The following is a 25,859-nucleotide window of genomic DNA, read 5'->3' as shown; positions in this document are numbered from 1 at the left end:
CCAAGATCTCCAGGCCGAATGGTGGACTGTTCACTCACGGACAGTTGTAGGCAGCACAATAGAATCCCAATCCACAGAAGAATGTCTCTCTTCCCAGGATGTCCTTGAATATACTGGAAGCAGGCCACACCCCTAGGGAAATTCCCTTTCACCAGATTGCCTGCTCAAAACAATCATCTGATCCCATCATGGGAATAACCACAACACAACAGCTTAAACCACACAGAATTGTCGTCCAGCCAAGTTGACACACAGCTCCAACTATCACACCATCTCTTCCCCATTTAATGGATTTGGGCCCTTTGTCAAAGATCAGCTGACCATAGGTCAATGAATCAATTTCTGAGTTCTCAGTTCTATTCCACTGGTCTATGTGTCAGTTATACCAATACCAAGCTGTTTTGACTTTTGTGGCTGTGTAGTAGGTTTTGAGATCTGGGTGTATGAGACCTCCTACTTTGTTCTTCAATAGTGCTTTTCTTATCCTAGGTGCCAAAGGGGCAAGGAGGCCACATCTTCTGACCTCCTCTAACCCTACAAGAAGAAGACAGAATCACCATCAGTAGCCCAAGGCCTATTCCTGTGAGACCAGACATGCTGCCCCCTTCCAGCCCTTTCACCAATCCTGACACCAACCGTTCCTCCCCCAGCACTCACCACCTTTCTGCTGGGTTTGATAATTCACTGCAGTGGCCACACAGAATGCACAGATTATGGGATTTATTAGGGAAGCACCAGGCTACAATTCAAGCTCAGGAAAAATGCTGAGTCTCTCTCTCAGCCCACCATCTCTCCACCAAAAGTGTCCCTCAGCCACTCTCCCAGCAATGCATATCTCTTGGTGTCTCTCTCAGCAAATGCATGTCTCTTGGTGTCTCTTTCTCAGCAGTGTGTGTCTCTCAGGAGTGTGTTTCTCTCAGTAGCATGTCTTTCTCAGCCAGCAGTCAGAGAGACTTCTGTCTCTAGGAGGCCTACTTATGAGCCTGGCAGAGTGGCCAAACTAGCCAATTATAACATCAGAATTCTTAGCACCTGAGAGACAGCAGACTTCCCAGAACATTGCTTTGTGCCACTCTCAACAGAAATACCCTAGGTGGATAACTTTTACAGTCAGGAGCTCCTCCGTTGCTCACAGCAAATCCCACCATGGAGTTTACAAAGACTTATGGCTAGAAAAGCCATACCAGTAATTTACTACACCAAAGGCCACCCCCTGGCTTTTCTAGCCATTATCCCTTGTATACTTCAAAAATTAACATCCCCTTCTCCATCAGTTTAAGAACAACTACACTCATGAAAGTGTGTAAGCCAGCTACTTCATGCTTTTATTTCTCCCTGTTTTAAATAGCCAATTTCTAATTTGCCCATCCCTATCAACGCAGTACTGTGAGGAGACAAGCATGGTCCTTCTCTCTGAAGAATCTTCTGTTCTGTTTGAAACTTTAGGCATCTGTGTTCATAAACAAGCAAAGTCCAGTCTACTGCAAGCCATCAAATTGCAGCAACTTAACACCAAGTCAGTGTCAAACATCTTTCTCTTCATTTGGTCGGGTTCTGGTCAGCTCATCCCTAGCCATCCCAGCTATGTCATGGGTACCAGCTTCCAAGTTTGAGAGCCAAACTCTTCCCTTCACTTCAGACCAGCCAGCACCTTCTCTCACATCCTCAGTCCTCAGGGACTATTTCAATGCCCATAGGCTCACAACTCTTGCATTTCAGACCAGCCAGCCCTTCCTCTCATCCATAGCCTCCATGGCCTAGGTCAAAGAGTACCAAACTCAGCCCATTTCTTCTTTGCTGCACTTCCCCCATTTTCACTCAAGTGGACCCAGGTGGTCACAAGTGAGTAACATACAAGTTTACTACTCACTGGCTTCCTTTAACTTTCAGTCCTGGAAGGGGTTTCTCTCATGGACCATGATTTTCCTGTCTCAACGCACCCAAAACCAATCTGCTTGCTTGAAATTCAAAGAGCCAAACAGTCATTATTATTTCCTCTTCAGGTCCTTATTCAAATGCAAATCTTCTGTTCCCTCAGTAGTACTGGGTGGGGCTCAGGTTTTCTACCTAAGCCCCCTATATTCTACACACAAAGTTTGAAACAAAAGCCTGTGTTTCTTCTGGGAAAATTCTATTTCCCCTTTTAACATATCCAATCAAGTATCAGCTGAAGGTGGACTTACCTGCTCTCTGTTATCCACACCCCATAATCATTTCTAATATACAAGCAGGTAAGAGAACATTCAATAGCCTTAGTACATTCAGATAAACACATAATCCAAAACACATAATCCTTTTAAAGACATCCCAGGTTCATCTCTTCACCTTGGTTACCTTTCCATTTTATGTCTATGGCCTTAGGCTTTGGCTGGGTATAACCAAAAGCCCTGGCCTCTGCATCAATTACCTCCTTTAATAACACCAACCAATGTAACCACCTAAAAATCCAAAATTTCACTTCCCAGGCTCCTTCCCGCTTTCTTTTACAAAATCCCATGCTTCTATGAGTCTGGAGCCACTGCAACAAATCCTACCAGTTCTGACACCAACTGCCAAATGGGCAAGGAGGCCATATCTTCTGACCTCCTCTAACCCCACAAGAAGAAGACAGAACCACCATCAGTAGTCCAAGGCCTATTCTTCCTGCAAGGCCAGACATGCTGCCTCCCTCCAGCCATTTCACCAATCCTGACAAAACTGTTCCTTCCGCAACACTCACCACCTTTCTGCTGGGTTTGATAATTCACTGTAGTGGCCACACAGAACGCACAGATTATGGGGTTTATTAGGGAAGTACCAGGCTACAATTCAAGCTCAGGAAAAATGCTCAGTGTCTCTCAGCCCACCATCTCTCAGCCAGCAGTCTCTCTCAGCCACTCTCCCAGCAATGCACGTCTCTTGATGTCTCTCTCAGCAAATGCCTGTCTTGGTGTCTCTTTCTCAGCAGCACGTGTCTCTCAGGAGCATGTTTCTCTCAGCAGCATGTCTTTCTCAGCCAGCAGTCAGGGAGACTTCTGACTCTAGGAGGCGTACTTTTGAGCCTGGCAGAGTGGCCAAACTAGCCAACCATAACATCAGAATTCTAAGCACCTGAGAGACAGCAAACTACCCAGAACATTGCTTTGTGCCACTCTCAACAGAAATTCCCCAGGTGGATAACTTTTACAGTCAGGAGCTCCTCCGTTGCTCACAGCAAATTCCACCATGGAGTTTACAAAGATTATGGCTAGAAAAGCCATACCAGTAATTTATTACACCACACTAGGTTTCTCTCCTTTCCATGTAAAATTAGTGATTGGTTTCTCCATATCCTTAAAGAATGTTCATGGGATCTGTATTGGGATTGCATTGAATGTATAGATTGTTTTGGGTAGTATTGACATTTTCACAATGTCTAATCTTCCTATCCACAAGCATGGTATGTTCTTCCATTTATGTAACCTTGGCTTTTGCCATAGCCTTTTCTACTTTCTTTATACAAGTCTTTTGTATCCCTAGTGAGATTTATTCCTAAGTATTTTATTTATTTATTTAGGTAGCTTCTGCAAATGATGTTGATTTCCTTATTTCCTTTTCAGTAATCTCTTTGCTGGTGTAGAGGAATCCAACTGATCTTTGTATATTGATCTTGTATTTGGCCACTATGCTAAATCTCCCAATTAGTTCCAGTAGATTTTTGACTGAGTCTCTTTGGTTTTCTATGTATAGGATCATATTATCAGCAAGTAGGGATGATTTTACTTCTTCCTTACCAATCTGGATGTCTTTGATTTCCCTTTCTAGCCTTATTGCCCTGGCTAGAACTTCCAATACAATGTTTAATAGAAGTGATGATAGAAAGCACCCTTGTCTGGTTCCTATTTGCAAGGGGAATGGTTTCAGTCTCTCACCATTGAGAATAATGTTGGCTGTTAGTTTTGTGTATATACTCTTTATTGTGTTGAGTAATTTCCTTTCTACTCCTATTTTGCTGAGAGATTTTTTTTGTAAGGAATGAGTGTTGGATTTTATGCCTTTTTTGCATTGATTGATATGATCATATAGTTCTTTTCTTTGTTTTGTTTATGTGATGGATGATGTTGGTTATTTTTCTAATGTTGAACCATCCCTGCATACCTTGTATGAACCACACTTGCTAATAATGTATCATTTTTCTGATATGTTGTTGGAGTCTTTCGACTGGGATATTGTAAATTTTTGCATCTATCTCCATGAGAGATCTCCGTGATCTGTAGATTTCCTTTTTAGTGATGTCTGCCTGGTTTTTGTATCAAGATTATGCTTGCTTCATACAAAGAATTTGGGAGAATTCCATCCTTTTCTGTGTTCTGGAATACTTTGAGTAAGATTGATGTCAGTTCTTCTCTGAATGTTTGGTGGAATTCTCCAGTGAAACCATCTGGGTGAGGGCCTTTTTTTGTTGGTAATTTTTTATGACTTGTTCAAGTTCTTCTTTTGTTACGGATCTGTTCAACTTTTCCACCTTAGTCTGTGTTAGTTTAGGTAAGAAGTATGTTTCTAGAAATCTGTCCATTCTAGCATTTTAGCATTTTGCTGCTAACCAAAAGGTTGTTGGTTTGAACCCACCAGCCACTCCACAGAAGAAAGATAGGACAGTCTGCTTCCAAAAAATTCAGAGCCTTGGAAACCTTACATGCGTTGCTATGAGCTTGTGTTTTCTTTTTTTTTTTTTTTCTAGATTTCTGACCCCATTTTGCCAGTTACTTGAAATGTATAGGCTTCTAAATGTGTTGAAATGTGTTTATAGTCAGGAGAGTGGTTTTATGTGTGTACATGCATACAGACACACACATACATATTTATTACGTGTGTTTACAAAGTAGGTTTATTATGTGTGTCATTCCCACTCTGCCTTCCATTGTATTCTGGTCAGAAAGATTGAAAAAGCTGGGAAGTGCTTTTTTGATATATGTTAAAAATTCTGACAAGTACTCAATAGGAGTTACTGCAGTAGAAATAGTACAGTCTTCCTTCCCTTTTGGTCTTCATGTCATCTATATTCCACATATTTTGTGTCCTGCTTGTGATTCCAAACTAAAACCAAACTCACTTCCATGGAGTCAGATCCGACTCATAGTGACCCCTCCTTGGCTTTCCAAGGCAGTATCACTATGGAAGTAGATTGCCCAACCTTCCTTCTGAGGAGTAGCTGGTGGGTTTGAACCTCCAGATTTCTTGTTATCAGTCAAGTGCCTTAGGCACTACGCCACCATTAAGAGCCTGAAATTTATCAAATAGTACCTATTTAGTGTATGTATAAGGAGCCCTAGTGGTACAGTGGTTAAGTGCCTAGCTGCTAACTAAAAGGTTGGCATTTATTGCCTTAAAAAACAAATAAACAAACAAACTCACTGCTGTCAAGTCGATTTGACTCATAGCGACCCCACCTTGGGTTTCCGAGGTAGTATCTCTACAAAAGTAGATTGCCCAATTTTCCTTCTGAGGAGTGACTAGTGACTTTGAACTGCCATCTTTCTGGTTAGCAGTCAAATGCCTTAGGCACTATACCACCAGAGTGTAGCTCATTTTATGCACCTGTGTGTACAGATGGACATTTAACTTACTTTGTCTATAAGTTTAGTTACATTTCTAAATCAGTTTATCTCTCTATACTTGTTCATCTATCTGTCTATGTACCATCTATCTTTACTCTCTAGAATTTCTTTATTCTTTTTTGTTTGTTTGTTCCATCTCTTCTGACTTTCTTCATATGTCTCCTACTCTGTCCTCTTTCTACACCCTCCAGTTAGCTGCTATGCTCCTCTTTTCTTATGTGTGGTGTGAACCTCTTTGTACAGTCCGTTTAACACCAGTCAACCTCCTTCCTCTGCTCATCCTACTCCACTGCAGTTTTGTGTAATGATGACATGTTAATCTCAAGCTCCTCTGTGTTAACTAGCATGTAGATCCTTTATGCCACCAAATACCTGAGAGATTAAAACAGAGATTTGTCACTACTTCATGAGAACACTTGTAATGCATTCTTTTTGTTAGTTTCTTGGACACTGAAGTTAAGTGACCATCCTCACACATTCATGTTGCAGAACACTGTCACTATACTGAGAACTTTCTGAATGTATTGCACCCATTGATCCTACTACTGTATTCACAACAAAGACAGCAGTTCTTTTCTTTTATTGTTGTCCCCAGTCTATTAGCACTCCTACTTTCTCCTTTTATTAGTTTCTCTTTGTTTTTGCTTCCCTTTCTTTACAGCTTATCTGTGTCCCTTAGTTTTTCACACACACTGTAATCATTATCCTAAACTCTTTTCTCTCAATGCCCTTTTATTGTCTCTGATTTGAAAAACTTTTCATCCAACATACATCATTCCTCAGCCTATAACTCAAATGCTTCTGATTCTTGCTAGAGAAAAATCAAACAAGTGGACAGAGTAGCTCCATAGTGAATTTGTTTGTGGTAACCTCAATTGTCCTCTCAAATAGATCTATTCTCCTGCTTTTAAAAAAAAAAAAAAAAAAAATTAATCAACACTCTTCTATGATTCACAACAAGGACTTTAGCCTTGCTTCACTTGACTTTTTTGCTTTAGATAGAAAATACATGTTATAAATTGTATTTTACATGTTTCTAACTACCTAACATGGAATCTATAATTGCACCTATGTTTACATTCTTTACCTCTTTCTTCTGGTCAAAATGGAGATGTTCTGCTGCTCAACCTCCTGGGCTCTCCTGCCTCCCAGGAATGATTTCTCTCCTCTTCCTTCAAATTCTCCCTCTTTAGAGTTTCCACTTAAAAGCTTTAAATTTGCTCAAGTTCTTACTAGTCTTAAAACAACAACAATAACAATAAACATAATTCATGTTTTTGTCATTTTGTAGAACCTCCTCAGATTCGCAGGCAATATTCTTGAAAGAATTGCTCAAGATGCCTGAATTTATCTACTATTCATTTTTTAGCCACTTCAACTTTGTGTCTTCTCTAAACACTATAACAGAACTATATTTAACAAGCCACCAACATAATTCACGTTATTGGATATAATTAACTCTTTTTATTTCTTGAACTACAACCAGTACTTTTCAGTACTGAGGGAATCTGTGCTCCAGAATTTTTTGTGTCCGAAATGGGAAATTATTTAACCAGAGCAACACAAAGTTAATGTGCAGATTGTTCCTAGAACTAAATTTAGGAGAGGAATTTTTTATAATCCAGATAGTTCAGGATATTAGAAATACTTTTATACCAAAGTCAAAAGTCAGAGACACTAGATGCCAAATTTAAGAGGATTTTTTTTTGCGTGTGTAGATGAATAATAATATGGTCATATGATATTTTAGTTTATCATTTGTGCATCTTTACCAGTATTCCCATAACTTTTCTTTCATCACAGCAGTTTTCTGAGAACATGATTGATTGTAGTACTACTACCTTCAATTTAAAGACAATGTTAACCAGAAGAGAAAAGCATACTGGTGAAAATAGCTTTTAAAGAGTAAAATATTTGATAGAAGATAGTGTATATTTGTTATATTTGTTGCATGTTTAACTATTGAACTCTATTTGCATAATTACAATTGTTACCATCTTTTCAAAAGATATTTGCCAAGAACCGAAGGTCATCAGTACTTGCCGGGATAAGCTGCCAGTATTCCCATCAAAATATACATATTTCTTCACCTTTGGCCAGACTGTGCAGGGAATAGCAGGATTGCCTCTTTATATCCTTGGAGAAATCTTTGTGGATGACAGCGTTGACAGACACTCACTTGGTACCTATCTAGGCAAGTTTTTTTCTTTCCTCTAATATGATTGACTCATTTTAAATTTTTATTGCATTTTTTATTGTGGTGTAAATATTCTAAACTGATATAGAAGTGCCAACCAGTGGCTCACTTAATAGCTTAAAAATCACACTGAGCCCCTAATTCTGAGAAGCTGCTTGAATTTTGAAATGTCAAAAATAGAGATATGAAAATCACTGAAAAAACACAGAGCAAGAGAAAAAAAAAAAAAAAAACACGTACTTTTTTAAGTATTAAAAACTATCTTCATCCTCCATTACACACAGTCATACAAATCCCACCACTCATATGTCAGTTTGTCATACTTTGTTGGCTTATGTGTTGCTATGATGCTGGAAGCTATTCCACTGGTATTACAGTACCAGCAGTATCAATCACGGTGGGCAAGTTTCAGTGGAGCTTTCAGACTGAAACTGTCTAGGAGGAACTATTTGGCCATCTACACGTCTACTGCCACTGAGTCGATTCCAACTTATAGTGACCCCCACTGGATTTTTGAGTTGGTAAATCTTTATGGAAGTACATTGCCCATCTTCCATGGAGTGGCTGGTGGATTTGAACTGCTGCCCTTGTACTGCATGACCAGAACTCCTTGGCCATCTACAAGTAGTCCTCAATTTACAATGTATTCAAGTTATGGAGAACCACACTTACAATCCATTTTTCTTTTTCTTATTTTGGGCATCTTATTGCTAGTAGTATGTACTACACACAGTGTACATATTGTATGTAATTTGTTGTTATTCTCAGATGTTCATTTGCAAATGTCCAATTTTATGATTTATTGTTCAAAACACTGCCATATAGATTCAGTTTTCTAAATTAAAACAGGAATTTCAGTTGCTTGAAAGCTTGGACCTAAATACTGATTGCTTTTCTAAAAAGTCAATAGGCATATTTGGGAAGCAGTTAGATGTTACCATGAAATATGTGAAGCAAAAAAGAGAAGAACCATGGATCCAGCTCTCCTTAATGTTCTGAATAGAAACACCATCCCCATTCCCAGGAATAATCCAGATAATTCAGAAACTTCCAGAAGTGGAGTTATTACTGCAGCTGATAAAATACCAAGATCATTCAACTCTTCTTCAATAGAGTAAATTTTTATGATTTCTGTATTTTTTAATATGTATTAAATTCTATAATATAATTTTAGTACACATAAATATAACTGTAAGTTTATATGTAATGTTCCCAACTTCCAAAGAGAAAAGATTGGATTTATAAATATATTGATAATAAAAGGCAACATTAATGAAAATTTTAAAAATAAAATGAGCTATTCAAGTTTCATCAGAATCGATATGACAGAGTTGTTGGAATGGAATCCTATCAAAAGTTGAGTACTACCTGAATTTCTTGGGGGGGAAAATAGTGCAAATCCTACAGTTAGCACAGAACATTGTTTGATACAGTGCTGAAAGATGAGCACCCCTGGTTGGAGGGCACTTGAAATATAACTGGGGAAGAGCTGCCTCTCCATAGTAGAGTTACACGGATGGAGTAAAGTTTTAGAACCTTAGTTTACTGATGTGGCGTAACTCAAAATGATTAAATAAATAAATAAAAGGCCACAAACTTCTGTTAGTAATCAGAATGTGTAATGTATGAAATATGAAGAAATATGAATCAAGGAAAATTAAAAGTTGTCAAAAATGGAATGCATAAAGATCTATGTCCTAGACTTTAGTGAACTGAAATGGAAAAGTATTAACCATTTTTAATCAGACAATCATATGGTCTCCTATGCTAGGAATGGTAAATTGGAGAAGAGTAGTGTTGCATTCATTATCAGAAAGAACATTTCATGATATATTCTGAAGTACAACACTGTCAGTGATAAATTAATATCCATATGGCTACAAGGAAGACAAGCTATTATGACTATTATTCAAATTGATGCACTCTCTCCACCAATGCCAAAGATAAAGAAATTGAACACCAATAGTATTGAATGAAGAAGTCCAAACTGCACTTAAGAAATTAGTGGAAAACACAGTTCCAGGATTTGATAGAATGCCTATTGAAATGTTTCAACAAATGGATGCAGTGCTAGAAGGGTTCCCTTGTTTATGCCAAGAAATTTGGAAGACAACTCCTGGCCAGGAGATTGGAAGAGATGCAATATTTGTTCCCATCCCAAAGAAAGTTGATGAAATGGAATGTGGACATTAACAAACAAGTGTTACATTTTGGGGATTTCAATTAATGTCACCAAACAAAAGGTATATGAACTATTGAATAGAAAACAGATTTGTTCTGTAAACTTTCATCCAAATCACAACAAAAAGTTTTAAAAAAATCATTACTATCACTCTCGGTAAAATTTTGCTCAAAATAAGTTAAAAATAGTTACAGCAGTACATAAACAGGGAACTGCTAGAAATTCAAGCTGTATTTAGAAGATGTGGAATGTGGTATATTATCGCTGATGTCAGATAGACCTTGGCAGAAAGCAGAGAATACCAGAAAGCTGTTTGTTATGTTGTTAGGTGTCCTCAAGTCAGTTTTGACTCATAGTGACCCTATGTATCTGCAAAAACGGCAAGGAGGCCACATGTTCTGACCTCCTCTAATCCCACAAGAGGAAGACAGGATTACCAGCAGTAACCCAAGGCCTATTCCTGCCAGGCCAGACATGCTGCCTCCCTCCAGCCCTTTCTCCAACCGTTCTTCCCAAAGCACCCACCACTGCTCTCCTTGGTGCGATAATTCACTGCAGTGGCCACACAGAGCTCACCGATTATGGGGTTTATTAGGGAAGCACCACAAGCTACAATTCAAATTCAGGAAAAAATGCTCAGTCTCTCTCCCAGGCCACCGTCCCTCAGCCAACAGTCTCTCACAATCTCTTTCCCAGCAGTGCTGGTCCCTCAGTGTCTCACTCAGCGATGCGTGTCTCTTGCACCTCTTTCCCAGCAGCATGTGTCTCTTTCCAGGGTGTGTGTCTCTTGCAGCAGCATGTCTTCCTCAACCAGCAGTCAGAGTGCAAGTTCTGCCTCTAGGAGGTCTCCTTTTGAGCCCGGCAGGGTGGTCAAACTAGCCAATCATAGCATCAGAACTCTAAGCACCTGAGAGAGAGTGGGCACCTCCCAGAACATTGTTTTGTGCCACTCCCAACAGAAATACTCCAGGTGGACAACTTCAGCAATCAGGAGCTCCTCAGTTGCTCATAGAAAATCCCACCTTGGAGTTTACAAAGACTTATGGGTAGAAAAGCCATGCTAAGTAATTTACTACACCACAGTATCACAGAGGAAAAACACTTCCCAATTCTGTGCATACTTCACACAATGTCAGTTCATATTGTTGAAGTTCATCCCCTTTTTGGCTGATCATCTAGTTTATCTAGTATGATATCCCTCTGCAGGGTTTCATCCTTTCTGAAAATGTCCAAAGTATGAGAGATGAAGTCTGACTACTCTTGCTTCTAAGGAACGTTCTGGCTATCCTTTCTCCAACACATATTTGTTCATTTTTTCTAGCAGTCCATGGTGCATTCAACATTCCTCACCAATATCCTAATTCACTGCATCAATTCTTTTGGATTCTTCTTCATTAATTCTCCATCTCTCATATGTATATGAGGCTACTGAAAGTAATATTACTTGGGTCAGGAGTGTCTTAATCTCCAAAGTGACTTGCTTTCTCTCAAACACTTTATAAAGGCCTTTTGCAGCACATTTGCCTAATGCTTGATTTCTTTACTGCTTCCATGAGTGTTGATTTGGATTTAAGTAAAATGAAATCTTTGACAACTTCAATTTTTTCTCTGCTTATTATGATGTTGCTTACTGGGCCAATTGTAAGGCATTTTGTTTTCTTTAGATTAAAGTATAGTCTATACTGATTTTCAGCAGTAAGTGCTTCAAGTCATCCTCACTTTCAGCTGGCAAAGTTGTGTCATCTGCACATGTCAGGTTGTTAATGAGACTCCCTCAAATCCTAATACCCATTCTTCATTTCATTACAATACTTTACTTTGTCCTCTCAAGCTGCCTTTTGAAACCTTCTTTCAGCTCCTTTATCCATTTCTTCCATTTGCTTTAGCTATTCTCCATTCAAAAACAAGTTTCAAAGTCTCCTGTATCCATTTTAGTCTTCTGTTTATTTCCTGTGACTTTTTACTTTCTTCATGTATCATGTCCTTGATGTCAGTTACTGGTGTTCAATGCATCAAATCTGTTCTTCAGATGGTCTACAAATTATATTTAAGGCATAATTTGGTTTTTGTGGACTAGTTTTAAATATCTTCAACTTCAACTTGCCTGTGAGCAATTGATGGTCTGTTTCACAGTCTGCCACTGGCCTTGTTCTGACTGATGATATTGAGCTTCCCCATAATTTCTTTCCACAGATGTAGTCAATCTGATTCCAGTGTATGGCATCTGGCAAGGTCCACACATATAATCACCATATTTGTTGTTGAAAACTGGTATTTTCAGTGAATAAGTCATTGGTAATGCATGGCAATGTGATCTCTGTCATTATTTTTATCACCAAGGCCATTTTTGCCAACTACTGGTGATTCTTCTTTGTTTCCAGCATTCACAGTCCAATCATCAGTATTTATCAATACATCTTTATTGCATGTTTGGTCAATTTCAGATTGTAGAAATTCGTAAAAATCTTCAATTTTTTCTATTTGATTTAGTGGTTCATGTGCATATTTGAATAATAGTAGTATTAACTGGTCTTCCCTGTAGCGATATGGATAGTCTTCTATCACTGACAGCACTGTACTTCAAGATAGATTCTGAAATGTTCTTTTTGATGATCAGTGTGATGCCATTCCTCTTTAATTGATCATTCCTGGTATAGCAGACCATGTTGTTGTTGTTGTTATGTGCCATTGAGTCAGATCTGACTCATAGCGTCCCCTCCTTGGATTTCTGAGGCAGTATCACTATGGAAATAGATTGCCCCATCTTCCTTCCGAATAGTAAACCATATGATTGTCCTATTCAAAATGGCTAGTACCAGTCCATTTCAGCTCATTGATGCCTAGAATATTGATCTTTGTGTATTCCATTGCATTTTTGGACAACTTCCAGTTTTCCTAGATCCATACTTCATACATTGTACATCAGGCTATTAATGGATGTTTGTAGCTGTTTCTTCCAGTTTTAGCTGTTCCACATCAGTGAAGTAGGACCCAAAAGCTTTCTTCCATCTATATCATTAAGGTCAACTCTGCTTTGAGGAAACAGTATTTGCCCACTTGTATTTTGAATGTCTTCCAGCTTGAGAGACTCATTCTTCTGGCACCATATCAGACAATGTTTCCCTGCTATTCACTGTGTTTTCAGTGGCCACTTTTTTCATAAATGGACCTGGCCATTTCCTTCTTCCTAATCTGTCTTAATCTGGAAGCTCCATTTAAACCTGTCTGCTATGGGTGACCCTACTGATATTTGAAATACCAGTGGCATAGCTTCCAGCGTTACAGCAACACACAAGTCACCACAGTACAAACGACTAAAAGAGAAGTAGAAAGAAGTTTACGTGTGTTTTATTGATTATGTAGAGGCATTCAATTGTGTGGATCATGACAAATTATGGATAACATTGCAAAGAGTGGGAATTCCAAAACACTTACTTGTGCTCACGAGGAACCTGAACACAGACCAAGAAGCAGTTGTTTGAATAGTACAAGGGGATACTGCATAGTTTGAAATCAAAGAAGGTGTGTGTCAGCATTGTGTCCTTTCACCATACTTATTTAGCCTGTATTCTAAGCAAACAATCTGAGACATTGCAGTATATGAAGAAGAACTTGGCATCAGAATTGGAGGAAGAGTCATGAACATCCTGTGATATGCAGATAACATAAGTTAGCTTGCTTAAAGGGAAGACTCAAAGCACTTACATATGCATGTGAAAACTGGAAAATGAGTAAGAAAGACTGCAGAATAATTGATGCATTTGAATTATGGTATTGGCAAAAAATATTGAATATACTATGGACTGCCAGAAGAATGAAAAATTTATCTTGAAAGAAGTACAACCGGACTCCTCCTTAGAAGAATAATGGCCGGACTTTGTCTGTCATACTTTTGTATATCAGAGGGACCAGTCCTTAGAGAAAGATATCATACTTGATAAAGTAGAGGGTCACAAAGAGGAAGACACTCAGTGAGATGTTATTGACACAGTGGCTGCAACATATGGGCTCAAGCATACCAATGATTTTTAGAATTGGCACAGGACAGTGCAGTGTTTCATTCTGTTGTACATAAGATCACTACAAATTATATCTGACTTGATGCCATCAAACAACAACAACATCCAAGGGAATCTTGCAAGATGAAATACACAGAAATCAAACTGACTACCTATCTGTAAAGAGACAATATAGAAGTTCAATATCATCAGTCGAAACAATACTGGGGTTAACTCTGAAACAGATGATCATTTGTTCATATGAAAATTCAAGTAGAAAGAAAAGAAAATGAAAATAATTGCATGAGAACCAAAATATGACCTTGACTATATACCTCCTCAATTTAGAGACCATTTCAAGGATATGTTTGATGCACTAAAGACTAATGACCAAAGTCCAGAGGAGTACTAGGATGACATGAAGGACAACATAAATGAAGAAAGCAAAAGGTCATTATAAAGAAAGGAAAGAAAGACAGTCCAGAATTTGTCTCAGATTAGACTCTGAAATTTACTCTTGAATGTATAGTAACTAAAGCAAAGTAAATAAATAAATAAATAAAATGATGAAGTAAAAGATTGGAACAGAAGATTTCAAAAGATTGCTTGAGACAACAAAGTATTATAATGAAATGTGCAAAGACCTGGAGTTAGAGAACTAAAATGGAAGAGCATTCTTGGCATTTCTCAAGCTGAAACTGAAGAAAAAATTCAAGCTTCATGTTGCAATATTGAATATTCTATGGGCAAAATATTGAATGTCACAGGAAGCATAAAAGTAAGATTGAAGAATAACACAGAGTCACTGTACTAAAAGAATTGGTCAATGTTCAGCCATTTCAGGATGTAGCATATTATTAAGAACTTACCGTACTGAAGTAGGAAGTCCAAACTGCACTGAAGGTGTTGGTGAAGCATAAGACTCCAGGAATTCATGGAATACCTATTGAGGTGCCTCAACAAATGCATACAATGCTAGAAGCTCTCACATGTCTATGCCAAGACATTTGGAAGGCAGCTACTTGAAAAAATTGAAAGAGGTACATATTTATGCCATTCCAAAGAAGAGTTATCTAATGGAATGTGGAAATTATTGAACAATATCAATAAAATAATATTCAAGCAAAATTTTCCTGGAGATAATTTAAAAATTGCTACAGCCATACACCAACAAGGAGCTGCCATCAATTCAAGCTGAATTCAGAAGAGCAAGCGAATGAAATATATCATTATTAATAGGAAATGGATCTTGGGTGAAAACAGAGAAAGCTAGAAAAATATTTACCTTTGTTTTATCAACAATGCAAAGGCATTCGACTATGTGGATCATAACAAATTATGGATGACTTTGCTAAGAATGGGAATTCCAGACACTTAATTATGCTTGTGTAGAAACTGTTCCTAGACTGAACAGCAGTTGTTTGAACAGAACAAGAGGATACTGCATGGTTTAAAATCAGAAAAGCTGTGTGTCAGGGTTTTAATTGTTCACCATACTTATTTAATCTGTTTGCTCAACAAATAATCTGAGAAGCTGGACTATATGAAGAAGAATGAGTCATCAGGATTGGAGGAAGACTCACTAACAACCTGTGGTATGCAATGGCACAACCTTGCTTGCTTCTAGTAGACTAGAAGCACTTACTGATGAAAATCAAAGACTGCAGCCTTCAGTATTGATTACATCTCAATATAAAGAAATAAAAATATTTACTACTGAACCAATCAACATAAAGAAAATAAAAATCCTTATAAGTGAACCAATAAGGAACATCATGATAAGTGGAGAAAATATTGAAGTTGCCAAGAATCTCATTTTCCTTGAGTATGCAATCAATGCCCATGGAAGCAAAAGTCAAGAAATCAAATGACATATTGTTATTAGGCAATCTGCTGTAAAAGACCTCTTTAAAGTGTTATAAAACAAAAATGTCACTTAGAGGACGAAGGTGCTCCTGACCCAAGCTATGATATTTTCAGTTGCCTCATATGCATGCAAAAGCTGGGAAACAGAAAAGGAAGACTGAAGAATAATTGACACATTTGAATTATAGTGTTAGTGAAGAAAAATGAATATAACATGGACTTCCAGAATGATGAACAAGTATAAATCTGTCTTTGAAGAAGTACACCCAGAATGCTTCATAGAAGTGAGGATGGTGAGATTTCATTTCACTTACTTTGGACACATTATAAGAAGAGACCAATCACTGGAGAAGGTCATCATGTTTGGTAGATTGGAAGATTAGTGAAAAAGAGGAAGCTCTCAATGAGATGGGTTGATGCAATGGGTACAACAATGGGCTTAAACATACCTACTTTAGTGAAGATGGCAGAGAAAACTGGCAGCATTTTGTTCTGTTATGAATGGGATTCCTGTGAGTCAAAACTCATTTAATGGCAACTAACAACAACAATATACACCTCTCCTCACCTATGGACACAATTAGATTCCCAAGAACAAGTTGCTACAGAGAAATTGGCATTATATGAAAATGGAGGATGATCAAGTTCAGATCACAAAATGGAGAATGACTGCATCAATGCATAACAGTCAAATTATATCATTATATTGCTGCCAAATTACATCATTACATAACTGCCAAATTACATCATTACATAATTATTAAACCACTGAGAAACGTGGCCCAGCCAACTTGACACATGTCCTTAACGATCACAGCCAGTGTTACTCTAACTTCACAATTCAGCATTTGTTAGTTCCATATATATGTTGTCAATGTGCAAAATAGTCAGATAGTAAATTTTTTACCATGGTCATAACTGCAAAATGTTTGATAAGTAGATAGTTGGTAAGTGAGAAGTAGGTGTATAAATCAAACTATATAAACAGTAGTCATTTTCTCTAGGAAAATTATCTAAAGTTACGGGATGGAATTGTTTGAGTAGTTGTTTGCTTAAACTTTGGGGATGCAGATAGGAAGTTGCTACAACCATCATATTCATAAGGCGAATGGAGACATAATTTTGTGTCACCTCAGTACTAGATTCAGTGTGGTGATGAAGCTATAATAAACATTACCTTTCTAAGATGTTTACATATTTTAATTCAATTGTTTCTAGGCCTCTCACATTTTAAAATTCACTGAAATCATAATCTTACTAATCATCTCAGGGGAGATATGATATACTATTTAATTGAATATAGATAGTATACAATCTCCTAATTATATCTTATGCTACTGGATACCACTGTGAGTGGACTGAGTAACATTGGGCTCAAACTTAGAATAATCTATACATTCTTATATTACAAGAGCCTCTGGTCCTGGTAGGTTTTCTACGTGTATAGGTTATCTAATTCCCATTGAAAAAAATTTTAAGGTGGTATTTATGTATACTTACTGTGAAGATAATTTAAAAGAAAATCTAATTTTGCACCAAAGTAATTATTTTCAACATAGATAAGTCATGCCAATGAGGTAAAATAGCAATTTTTCATATTAATTTTTGCATTTGGAATTTTTTTTTTCTGGTGGTTTATGAGCATTGGCTGAGGATGGCAACAAATCTATGTTTGTTTTATTCTTGGTTCTACCGAATAACAATTAATAGGCGCATCTACACACTTCAGAGAGAAGCTTACACTGTTGCCACATCCTGGTGTTCCAGTAGGCAGGGTGCAGGATGCAAAGGTATTGTTAATGCTTAAGTATCATCTTGCTGTAATACCACATATTAAAATGTAGTAAGATATACTGAATTTATATTTATATAAAATACTAACATGTTAATTCATATTAGATTAAATATATAACTTAAATAAGGTTTTGTGAATTATATAATTTAATTAGTTTTAGTTTTTTTAATATATACATTGGATAGTGTACGATGAAAAACTTTCAGGAATAATCCATTTCAGTCACTAGTTTTTTTAATCATTTTATGACAAAGCTAGCTCATCTAGTTGTGGATATTCCATATTCATTTTACAGGCTTTGCAGAAGCTTCAACAATAATTGGATATGCTTTGGGTGTTACGTTAGGAGCATCACAAGATCTGGACACTGTCAATAGTACTTTTACAAAACAGTAAGCCATTTTTCTTTCCTTTTTAAAGTTGTTTTTTTTTACTATGGAGATATCAATCTGTATAAAATGTTTATTGGATAGCTACAGTAAGTTATAAATATTTCAAAAGCTATGTTTTACGTATGTATTGAGAAGTAGTACCAAGAGTGACTCCTCAGTTCTATACTGAGATGATAGACATAATGAAGGAGATATACTTTACCATCTCAGGAAAACGTCCACACTTAATTTCAGAAACTAGGTGCATATAAAATAATTGATAGAAATTGAGATCCAGAAGCCAACTAAGTCCTCTTATTCATTGTCATCAAACCAATTAGTTCAACAGATATTTATTGCCACATATACTGCCTGCCTTCTCTCTGGTAGCTTCCCTGAAAGATTAACTGGATTCTTGCTTTGCTACTGTGACAAATATCATGAAGGGGGACAGATTAAGTGTCAGAGAATAAATAAGCTGTGTGCTGGATATATGTTTTTGCTTCTCTAAATTCACTTTCCTTCCTTCTACACCCTTCTCTAGCCCTCCTCTTTGCTCTGGGATGCTGACCGGTGTTGACTGCTTCAACATATTTCCCTAAACTCTGAGTTTCAGTTGTGTTTAGGTAATGAGAGGCATTGAAAGAACATAGGGCAAGAGCCAATTAAGTCAGAACATTTATTCTCTTACCTCTTCTCCTATGGATCTGTACCCAGGTTAGCTGAACCCTTTTTCTGAAGGTCAGAGGCCCTGTGAAGCTGCCTTCCCATTTATTAAGCACTGTTTCAACTGATGTCCAGGCCTATGGTAACACCTTGCCACTGTTAGTAGCCCCAGAATTATGCACTATCCCTCTTTCATTTTTCTGAACTGTGCTCACAACCCAGAAAATAGTCCATTTGTAATACTCTTAAAATTATCTAGCATGAGTATACCATCTGTCTCCTGCCAAGAAAAGTAGTATTATAAGTGACAATAAGAAACAGACTTGATTGCTTACATATTTGTGAGTACAGATAACTTCCTTTTTGGGGAAATTGGACAGTTACTAAAATCATCATAGTTTGTGTTAAGGGAGGACAAGTCATTGAGAAATTATGTTAATTACAGCATTTAGTGGGAGTCCCTGCACAGTGCAAATGATTACCATGCTTGGGTACTAATTGAGACTGAGAGGTGTCTCAAAACAAAGTTCTGGCCATCTACTTCTGAAAAATCAACCACTGAAAACTCTATGGAACATAGTTTTAGTCTGACACACAGAAGGTCACCAGGAGTTGGAATCAACTCAACAACAGTTGGTTTATCATTTAATAACTTGATGACAAAAATGATTTTAAAGACTCTGGGTCATATTGCTTCTTTTGACAATACTAGAGAACATTCTTACATAGGGAAAAAAAAATATTGAGGCTTAAAGCAGTGGATTGTGTTGGATATCTTATGTGTGCTGTGAGAATTACACTCGTTACCCTTCTCTACCCTGCTTTGTATCCCTAGAGGTTAACCCTCAAGGACAACACCAATGAACTTCTTACCTTCTGGATTCTTTTCAGGTTTGACTTCTGTAGGGCACTAGCAAGCGATCTGAAGGCATGAGTAGTATGAGGTTGGGATATTTATCCTTCCTCCTAAATCTCCATGGTTGGCTTTACCTCTTTAATAAAGGCCACACCCCTCTACATTGATTGTCTTGATACTGCCCTCCAAATGGTTTACTTAAATTGTATCTCCTCTGTATCTTCTGACCTAGAGATTATAATGTTTCTTTAGTGTTGCTAAGTCCTCCTGTAGATTTCTCTAGATTCACCTCACAGCACATAAATAACACATTTTATTAAATTTCAGGAGCTTTGGTCCATAGTGCCTAAAGCATTTGACTGCTAACCAGAAGGCTGGCAGTTCAAACCCACCAGCCACTCCTTGGAAGGAAGGTTGGGCAATCTACTTCTGCAGTCAGATTGCCTCGGAAACCCAAAGAGGGGTCACTATGAGTCAGATCTGACTCCATGGCAGTGGTTGCATTTGCGTTTTATTAAATTGTATCCATAAATGATCAGAGTGAATGTATCATCAGAACCACAAATCATGTTGTCATGTGCTGTAGAGTCGGCTCTGACTCATAGCAACCTATGTACAAGAGAATGAAACACTGCCCGGTCCTGTGCCAGCCTTATGGTGCCTACTATACCTGAGCACATCAGTGTAGCCACTGTGTCAATCCATCTTGTTGAGGGCCTCCCCCTTTTCATTGGCCCTCCACTTTACCAAGCATGACATTATTTTCCAGAGAATGGTCCCTTCTGATCACATGACCCAAGTAGGTGAAATGAAGTCTGGTCAATCTTGCTTCAAAGGGGCATTCCAGATACACTTTTCCAGGACAGATATGTTAGTTCTTTTAGCAGTCCATGGTACTTTCATCATTCTTCACCAACACTACAACTCAGAAGCATCAACTCTATTTTGATCTTCCTTATTGGTTGTCCAGCTCTCACATGCATATGAGGCAGTTGAAAATACCATGGCTTGGGTTAGGTGCATCTCAGTCTTCAAGGAGTTGTCTTTGCACTTCAGCACTTGAAAGAGGTCTTTTGCAACAGATTTGCCCAATGCAATATGTCATCTGGTGTCTTGACTGCAGCTTCCATTGGCATTGATTGTAGAACCAGGTAATATGAAGTCTTTGACAACTTTGATCTTTTCTCCATTCATTGTGATGCTGCTTATCAGTCCAGTTGTGTTGATTTTTGTTTTCTTTATATTGATGTGTAATCTATACTGCAGACTGTGGTCTTTAATCTTCATCAGTAAGTGCTCCAAGTCGTCCTCACTTTCAGTAAGGAAAGTTATGTTATCTGCATATCTCAGGTTGTTAATGAGCCTTTCTCCAATCCTGATGCCACGTTCTTCTTTATATAGTCTAGCTTCTCAGATTATTTTCTTAGCATACAGATCGAATAAATATGGTGAAAGGATACAACCCTGACACACTCCCTACCTGATTTTAAACCTGCAGTATCCCCTTCTTCTGTTCAAATGACAGCCACCTGGTCTATGTACAGTTTCCTCAAGAGAACAATTAAGTATTATGAAATGCTCATTCTTTCCAATGTCATCCACAATTTTTTATGATCCACACAAACAAATGCCTTTGTATAGTCAATAAAACACAAGTAAACATCTTTCTTGTATTCTTTGCTTTGAGACAAGATCCATCTGACATCTGCTATGATATCCACTACTCCACATTTCCTTCAGAAACTAGCTTGCATTTCTGAAAGCTCTCTGTCAATATACTGCTGCAATCATTTTTGAATTATGTTCAGCAAGATTTTACTTGTGTGTGATATCAATGATATTGTTCTATAATTTTCATATTCTGTGGGATCACCTTTCTTTGGAAGGTCCAAATATGGATCTCTTCCAGTCAGTTGGCCAGGTAGCTAGCTGACTTCCACATCAGTTGGTATAGCTGAGCAAATGCCTCCAGTGTGGCATCCATTTGTTTAAACATCTCAGTGGGTATTCCATCAATTCCTGGAGCCTCGTATTTTCCCAATTCCTTCAGTGCAACTTCAACTTCTTCCTTCAATAACATTGGTTCTTAGATTCAAAAGGGAGTCTCATCAGTAATCACCATGCCATTTCCCTCTGGCATCTTAGTGCTTGAAAAACTAGGTACAGCAGTTTGAATTAGGGATTTTGGTGCTTTGAACAGCTCACTGAATCAGAGTGCACCAGACACAGAAAAGCAGAATTAGAGGAAAGGTACAGGGAAAGAAATTAAAGATCTACCCTGTGGATTATGGACAGGCAGCCGAGCAAGGCCATTAGAGACTTCCCTGGGGGAGCGACCAGCAGGTGAGAATGGCCATTTGAGACCTCCCTGGGTCAAGGCAGAAGATACTCCATATCAGCATACCGGTAACCACACCAGCATACCAGCGATCATCCCAAGGATCTACCTTCAGAACCTGATTTGATTGGTAACTTGGGTCAGCTAGGTGCAAACAGGCACAGCCAGCACCACTGAAACCCAAGCAGAGAGCCCATTGGTGCTCGAGGAGGGTGGTGGGCTCACTACCCCCTCGGTGGGTCACTGAATAGGCTTGGGTCAGCATAGTGGCACTGAGAGGTCTGTGCTTGACTTTATCGCTAATATTGGGACCACAGATTACTAGTAGGCACTCTCCTGACTCAAGCACAGCTGAAACGAATTGCATCTTTGGTGCCACGGGTGGGCAGACTCACAGACAAACTCCCTAGCCTACTGCAGTCTGGGTGGGTTGGGCTGGCACTGCAGGCAGGTGGGGAGGAGAGAGAAACACCCATGGCCAAATGCAGAGCTGGGAAGTTGCCTTGGTCTGGTGTTTTGGTGCCGAGGGGCCTTGGGATTGGGGCCTTTGCATGTGTCTGAGTCTGGCGGAAAGTGGTCACCCTTTAACAACTGGAGTCTTTCCTGAAATTGAGCCAAGTGCCTGTAAGTAAATAACAGTATGATGTCATCAGTAGCAGCCCACTAAAAGCCCTAGAAACTGACTCTTAACAACAGCAAGCTTTCCTTTTTCCACTCCCACATTCTCTGCCAAGAGCTTCACTTATCCAGTAGAAGAAACCACATTCAGCCAACATAAAACCTCCTGGTTCCAACTGCAAACCCTCTTTATAACAAACAGAAACCCATATCCACATTCCACACAGTGATTCCACCATCACAAAGAAAACTGCAGAGCAATCCAACATACCTGAATTAATAATAAAATAAAATACACCAGCTTCACATTTTCAAAATATTAAACCATAAAACCAAGACGAAACAAATCAACACATATCCAACTGTTATAGACAACCTCAGAATGTCTAGGAAACAACAGGCAATCTCAAATCAAACAAAAAAGCAGGACAAGGCATTAGAAGCAAAACCACAGACAAAGGTCTCATTATACATGGAGGAAGAGGAGGCAATAGAATTACCTGAGGAAGAATTTAGAAGATATGTTTATAGAGCTATACAAAAGCCTAAGGAAGCCCCATAGAAAAAAGGAGAACACAGACAGTCTCCTGGAGGATCTCAAGAAAATTATTCAGGAACAGAATAATAAGATTAATGCACAATCAGAACTCATACAAAAACAGCAGTTAGAAATGCAAAACATGAATACTGAAATGCAGAAGATGAGTACCAAAATGACAGAATTACATAACACAGTAGAAGCACAAAAGAGTAGGTTAGAACTGGCTGAAAAATGCATATCCCAACTAGAAGACAAATCCCTGGACACTAGCCTGCATGAAGAAAAATCAGAACAAAGATTTAAGAGAGATGAAGAGAACCTAAAAATTATATGCGATGACATGAGTAGAAACAATATAAGACTCATTGGAATTCCAGAAGAAGAGGTGAAAAAGACCACCAAGAAAATTGTGGAAGACCTGCTAACAGAAAACTCCCCTGAAATAATGAAGGAAGAAAAGATATTTGTCCAAGAAGTGCATAGAACCCCACATAAGATAGAACCCAAAAGAAAAACACTGAGGCATATTATAATCAAACTTTCCAAAACCAAAGACAAAGAAAAAATTTTGAGAGCTTCCCAGGAAAAAAGAAATATTATTTATAATAATCAAACAGTTAGGCTGAGCTCTGATTACTCAGCAGAAACCATGCAGGCAAGAAGGCAATGGGATGGCATATATAAAACAATGAAGGAAAAGAACTTCCAACCAAGAATTCTATATCCAGCCAAATTATCCATCAAATATGAGGGCAAAATTAAGGCATTCTCAGACAAAAATTAATTAAGAGATTTTGTGAAACCAGATCAACCCTACAAGAAATGCTTAAGGAAGTCCTTCCAATCGAGAACCCACAAGAGATCAACAAAACCAGGATATGTGGCATCAACACTAAAACCAAATCAGAAATAGATACTCAAAATAAGACCATAAAACATTCTACCTTAAAAACCAAGGAACTCAAGCAGCACACAACAATAGCAACTAACCTATCAGAGGGAATAAAACTTCTAGGTACAGACCCTCAACTGGAGAAGAAAACAGGACAATGTCTTCGCAGCACACACTGCTCTAAAAATGTAGAGACAAGAATATACTCCAAGGTAACCACAGAGAAAAGTAACAATTCTTCTAAGCAAATCCAGAAGGAAGGAAAACATATGGGTTTAATAAGCACAAAACCAAGTATAAAGAAAAGGGAGAAAGCATTAGCCAACAAACCAAACTCAGCACAGAAAAGTATAAGGAACAAAGAAACACCAACAACATGAAAAAAAAAAAAAAAAAAAAAAAAACACAATAGAATGGCAGCAATCAATTCATACCTATCACTAATTTTGATCAATGTGAATGGACTAAATGCACCTATCAAGAGAAAGAGAGTGGCAAACTGGATAAGAAAATAAGACCCATCAATATGCTGCCTACAAGAGACCCACCTTAGACACAAAGATAAAACAAATTAAGTGTTAAGGGATGGGAAAGAATATACCAAACCAGTGGAAACCAGAAAAGGGCAGGAGTAGCAATATTGATTTCTGATAAAATACACATTAAGGCGAAAAACATCATAAGAGATAAGGAGGGACATTATACTATGCTGAAAGAGTCAATTGACAAAGAAGACATTACAATAATAAAATATTTATGCACGAAGAAAGTGCTCCAAAATACATGAAGCAAATATTAACTGAATTAAAAGGGGTAATAGACAACTCTACAATAGTAGTAGGAGACTTTAACACACCACTTTCAAGGAGGGACAGGTCAACTGGAAAAAACTCAACAAGCATACAGAAGAACTCAATAATGTAACCAACCAACTGGATCTCATAGACATATACAGAGCATTTCACCCAACAAAACTACAACTCACATTTCTTTTCCAGTGCACATGGATCCTTCTCCAGAATAGACCATATGCTAGGGCATAAAAAAAGCCTCAATAAATTCAAAGGCATTGAAATACTGAAAAGCATCTTCTCGGACCACAATGCTATAAAACTAGAAATTAATAATATGAAGAGCAAGGAAAAAGCATCAAACATATGGAAGCTGAACAACTCACTCACTGCTCAAAAACTACTTGGTTACACAACAAATAAAAACTGAAATAAGAAAATTCCTAGAAACTAATGAGAATGAAGATACATCATACCAAAACCTATGGGACACAGTGAAAGTAGTACTCAGAAGACAGTTTATAGCAATAAATGCATCAAAAAAGAGGAAAAAAACAAAATCAGCACTCTAACTCATCAACTCCAACAACTAGAAGTAAAACAACAAAGAATCCTACAGTAACTAGAAGCAAGGAAATAATAAAGACCATAGCAGAGATAAATGAAACAGAAAACAAAACAAAAACTCAGAGAAAATCAACAAAACAAGGAGCTGGTTCTTCAATAAGATTAGTAAAATCAATAAAACATTGGCAGACCTAACAAAAGAAAAGAAAGAGTAGATCCAAATCACAAAAATTGTAAACGAAAAAGGTGTCATCACAATAGAACCAACTGAAATAAAAAAGATAACTGACAGAATATTATGAAAAACTGCACACCAATAGATTTGAGAACCTAGAAGAGATGGACAAGTTTCTGGAATCACAAAACCTACTTAAAGTATGCCAGTCAGAGATAGAAAGCTTGAACAGAACCATAGCAAGGGAAGAAATTGAAGAGGTTGTAAAAAAACTTCCCACAAAGAAAAGCCCTGGCCCTGATGGCTTCACTGGAGAATTCTATCAAATATTCAGAGAAGAGTTGACACCTATGCTACTCAAACTATTCCAGAACATAGAAAAAGATGGAATACTCTCAAACTCATTTTATGAAACAAGCATAACACGAAT

General features: G+C 37.9%; 1 protein-coding gene across 1 annotated transcript in view; it reads left to right on the top strand.

Annotated features, from left to right (window-relative positions):
• SLCO6A1 (solute carrier organic anion transporter family member 6A1) overlaps positions 1-25,859 on the top strand; it is a 263,122-nt gene that overhangs the window by 4,316 nt on the left and 232,947 nt on the right. Inside the window, exons 3-4 of the mRNA XM_007942498.1 lie at positions 7,585-7,770; positions 17,910-18,006. Of these exons, the coding sequence (XP_007940689.1) occupies positions 7,585-7,770; positions 17,910-18,006 (283 nt within the window). The remainder of the gene's footprint in view (positions 1-7,584; positions 7,771-17,909; positions 18,007-25,859) is intronic.

The sequence above is a fragment of the Orycteropus afer genome, unplaced genomic scaffold (genome assembly GCF_000298275.1).
Source record: "Orycteropus afer afer isolate SDZICR_OR568_19922 unplaced genomic scaffold, OryAfe1.0 scaffold00091, whole genome shotgun sequence".
NCBI lineage: Eukaryota > Metazoa > Chordata > Mammalia > Tubulidentata > Orycteropodidae > Orycteropus > Orycteropus afer.
Note: the sequence above shows the minus strand (reverse complement) of the source record. Positions and strands in the feature narration are given on the sequence as shown.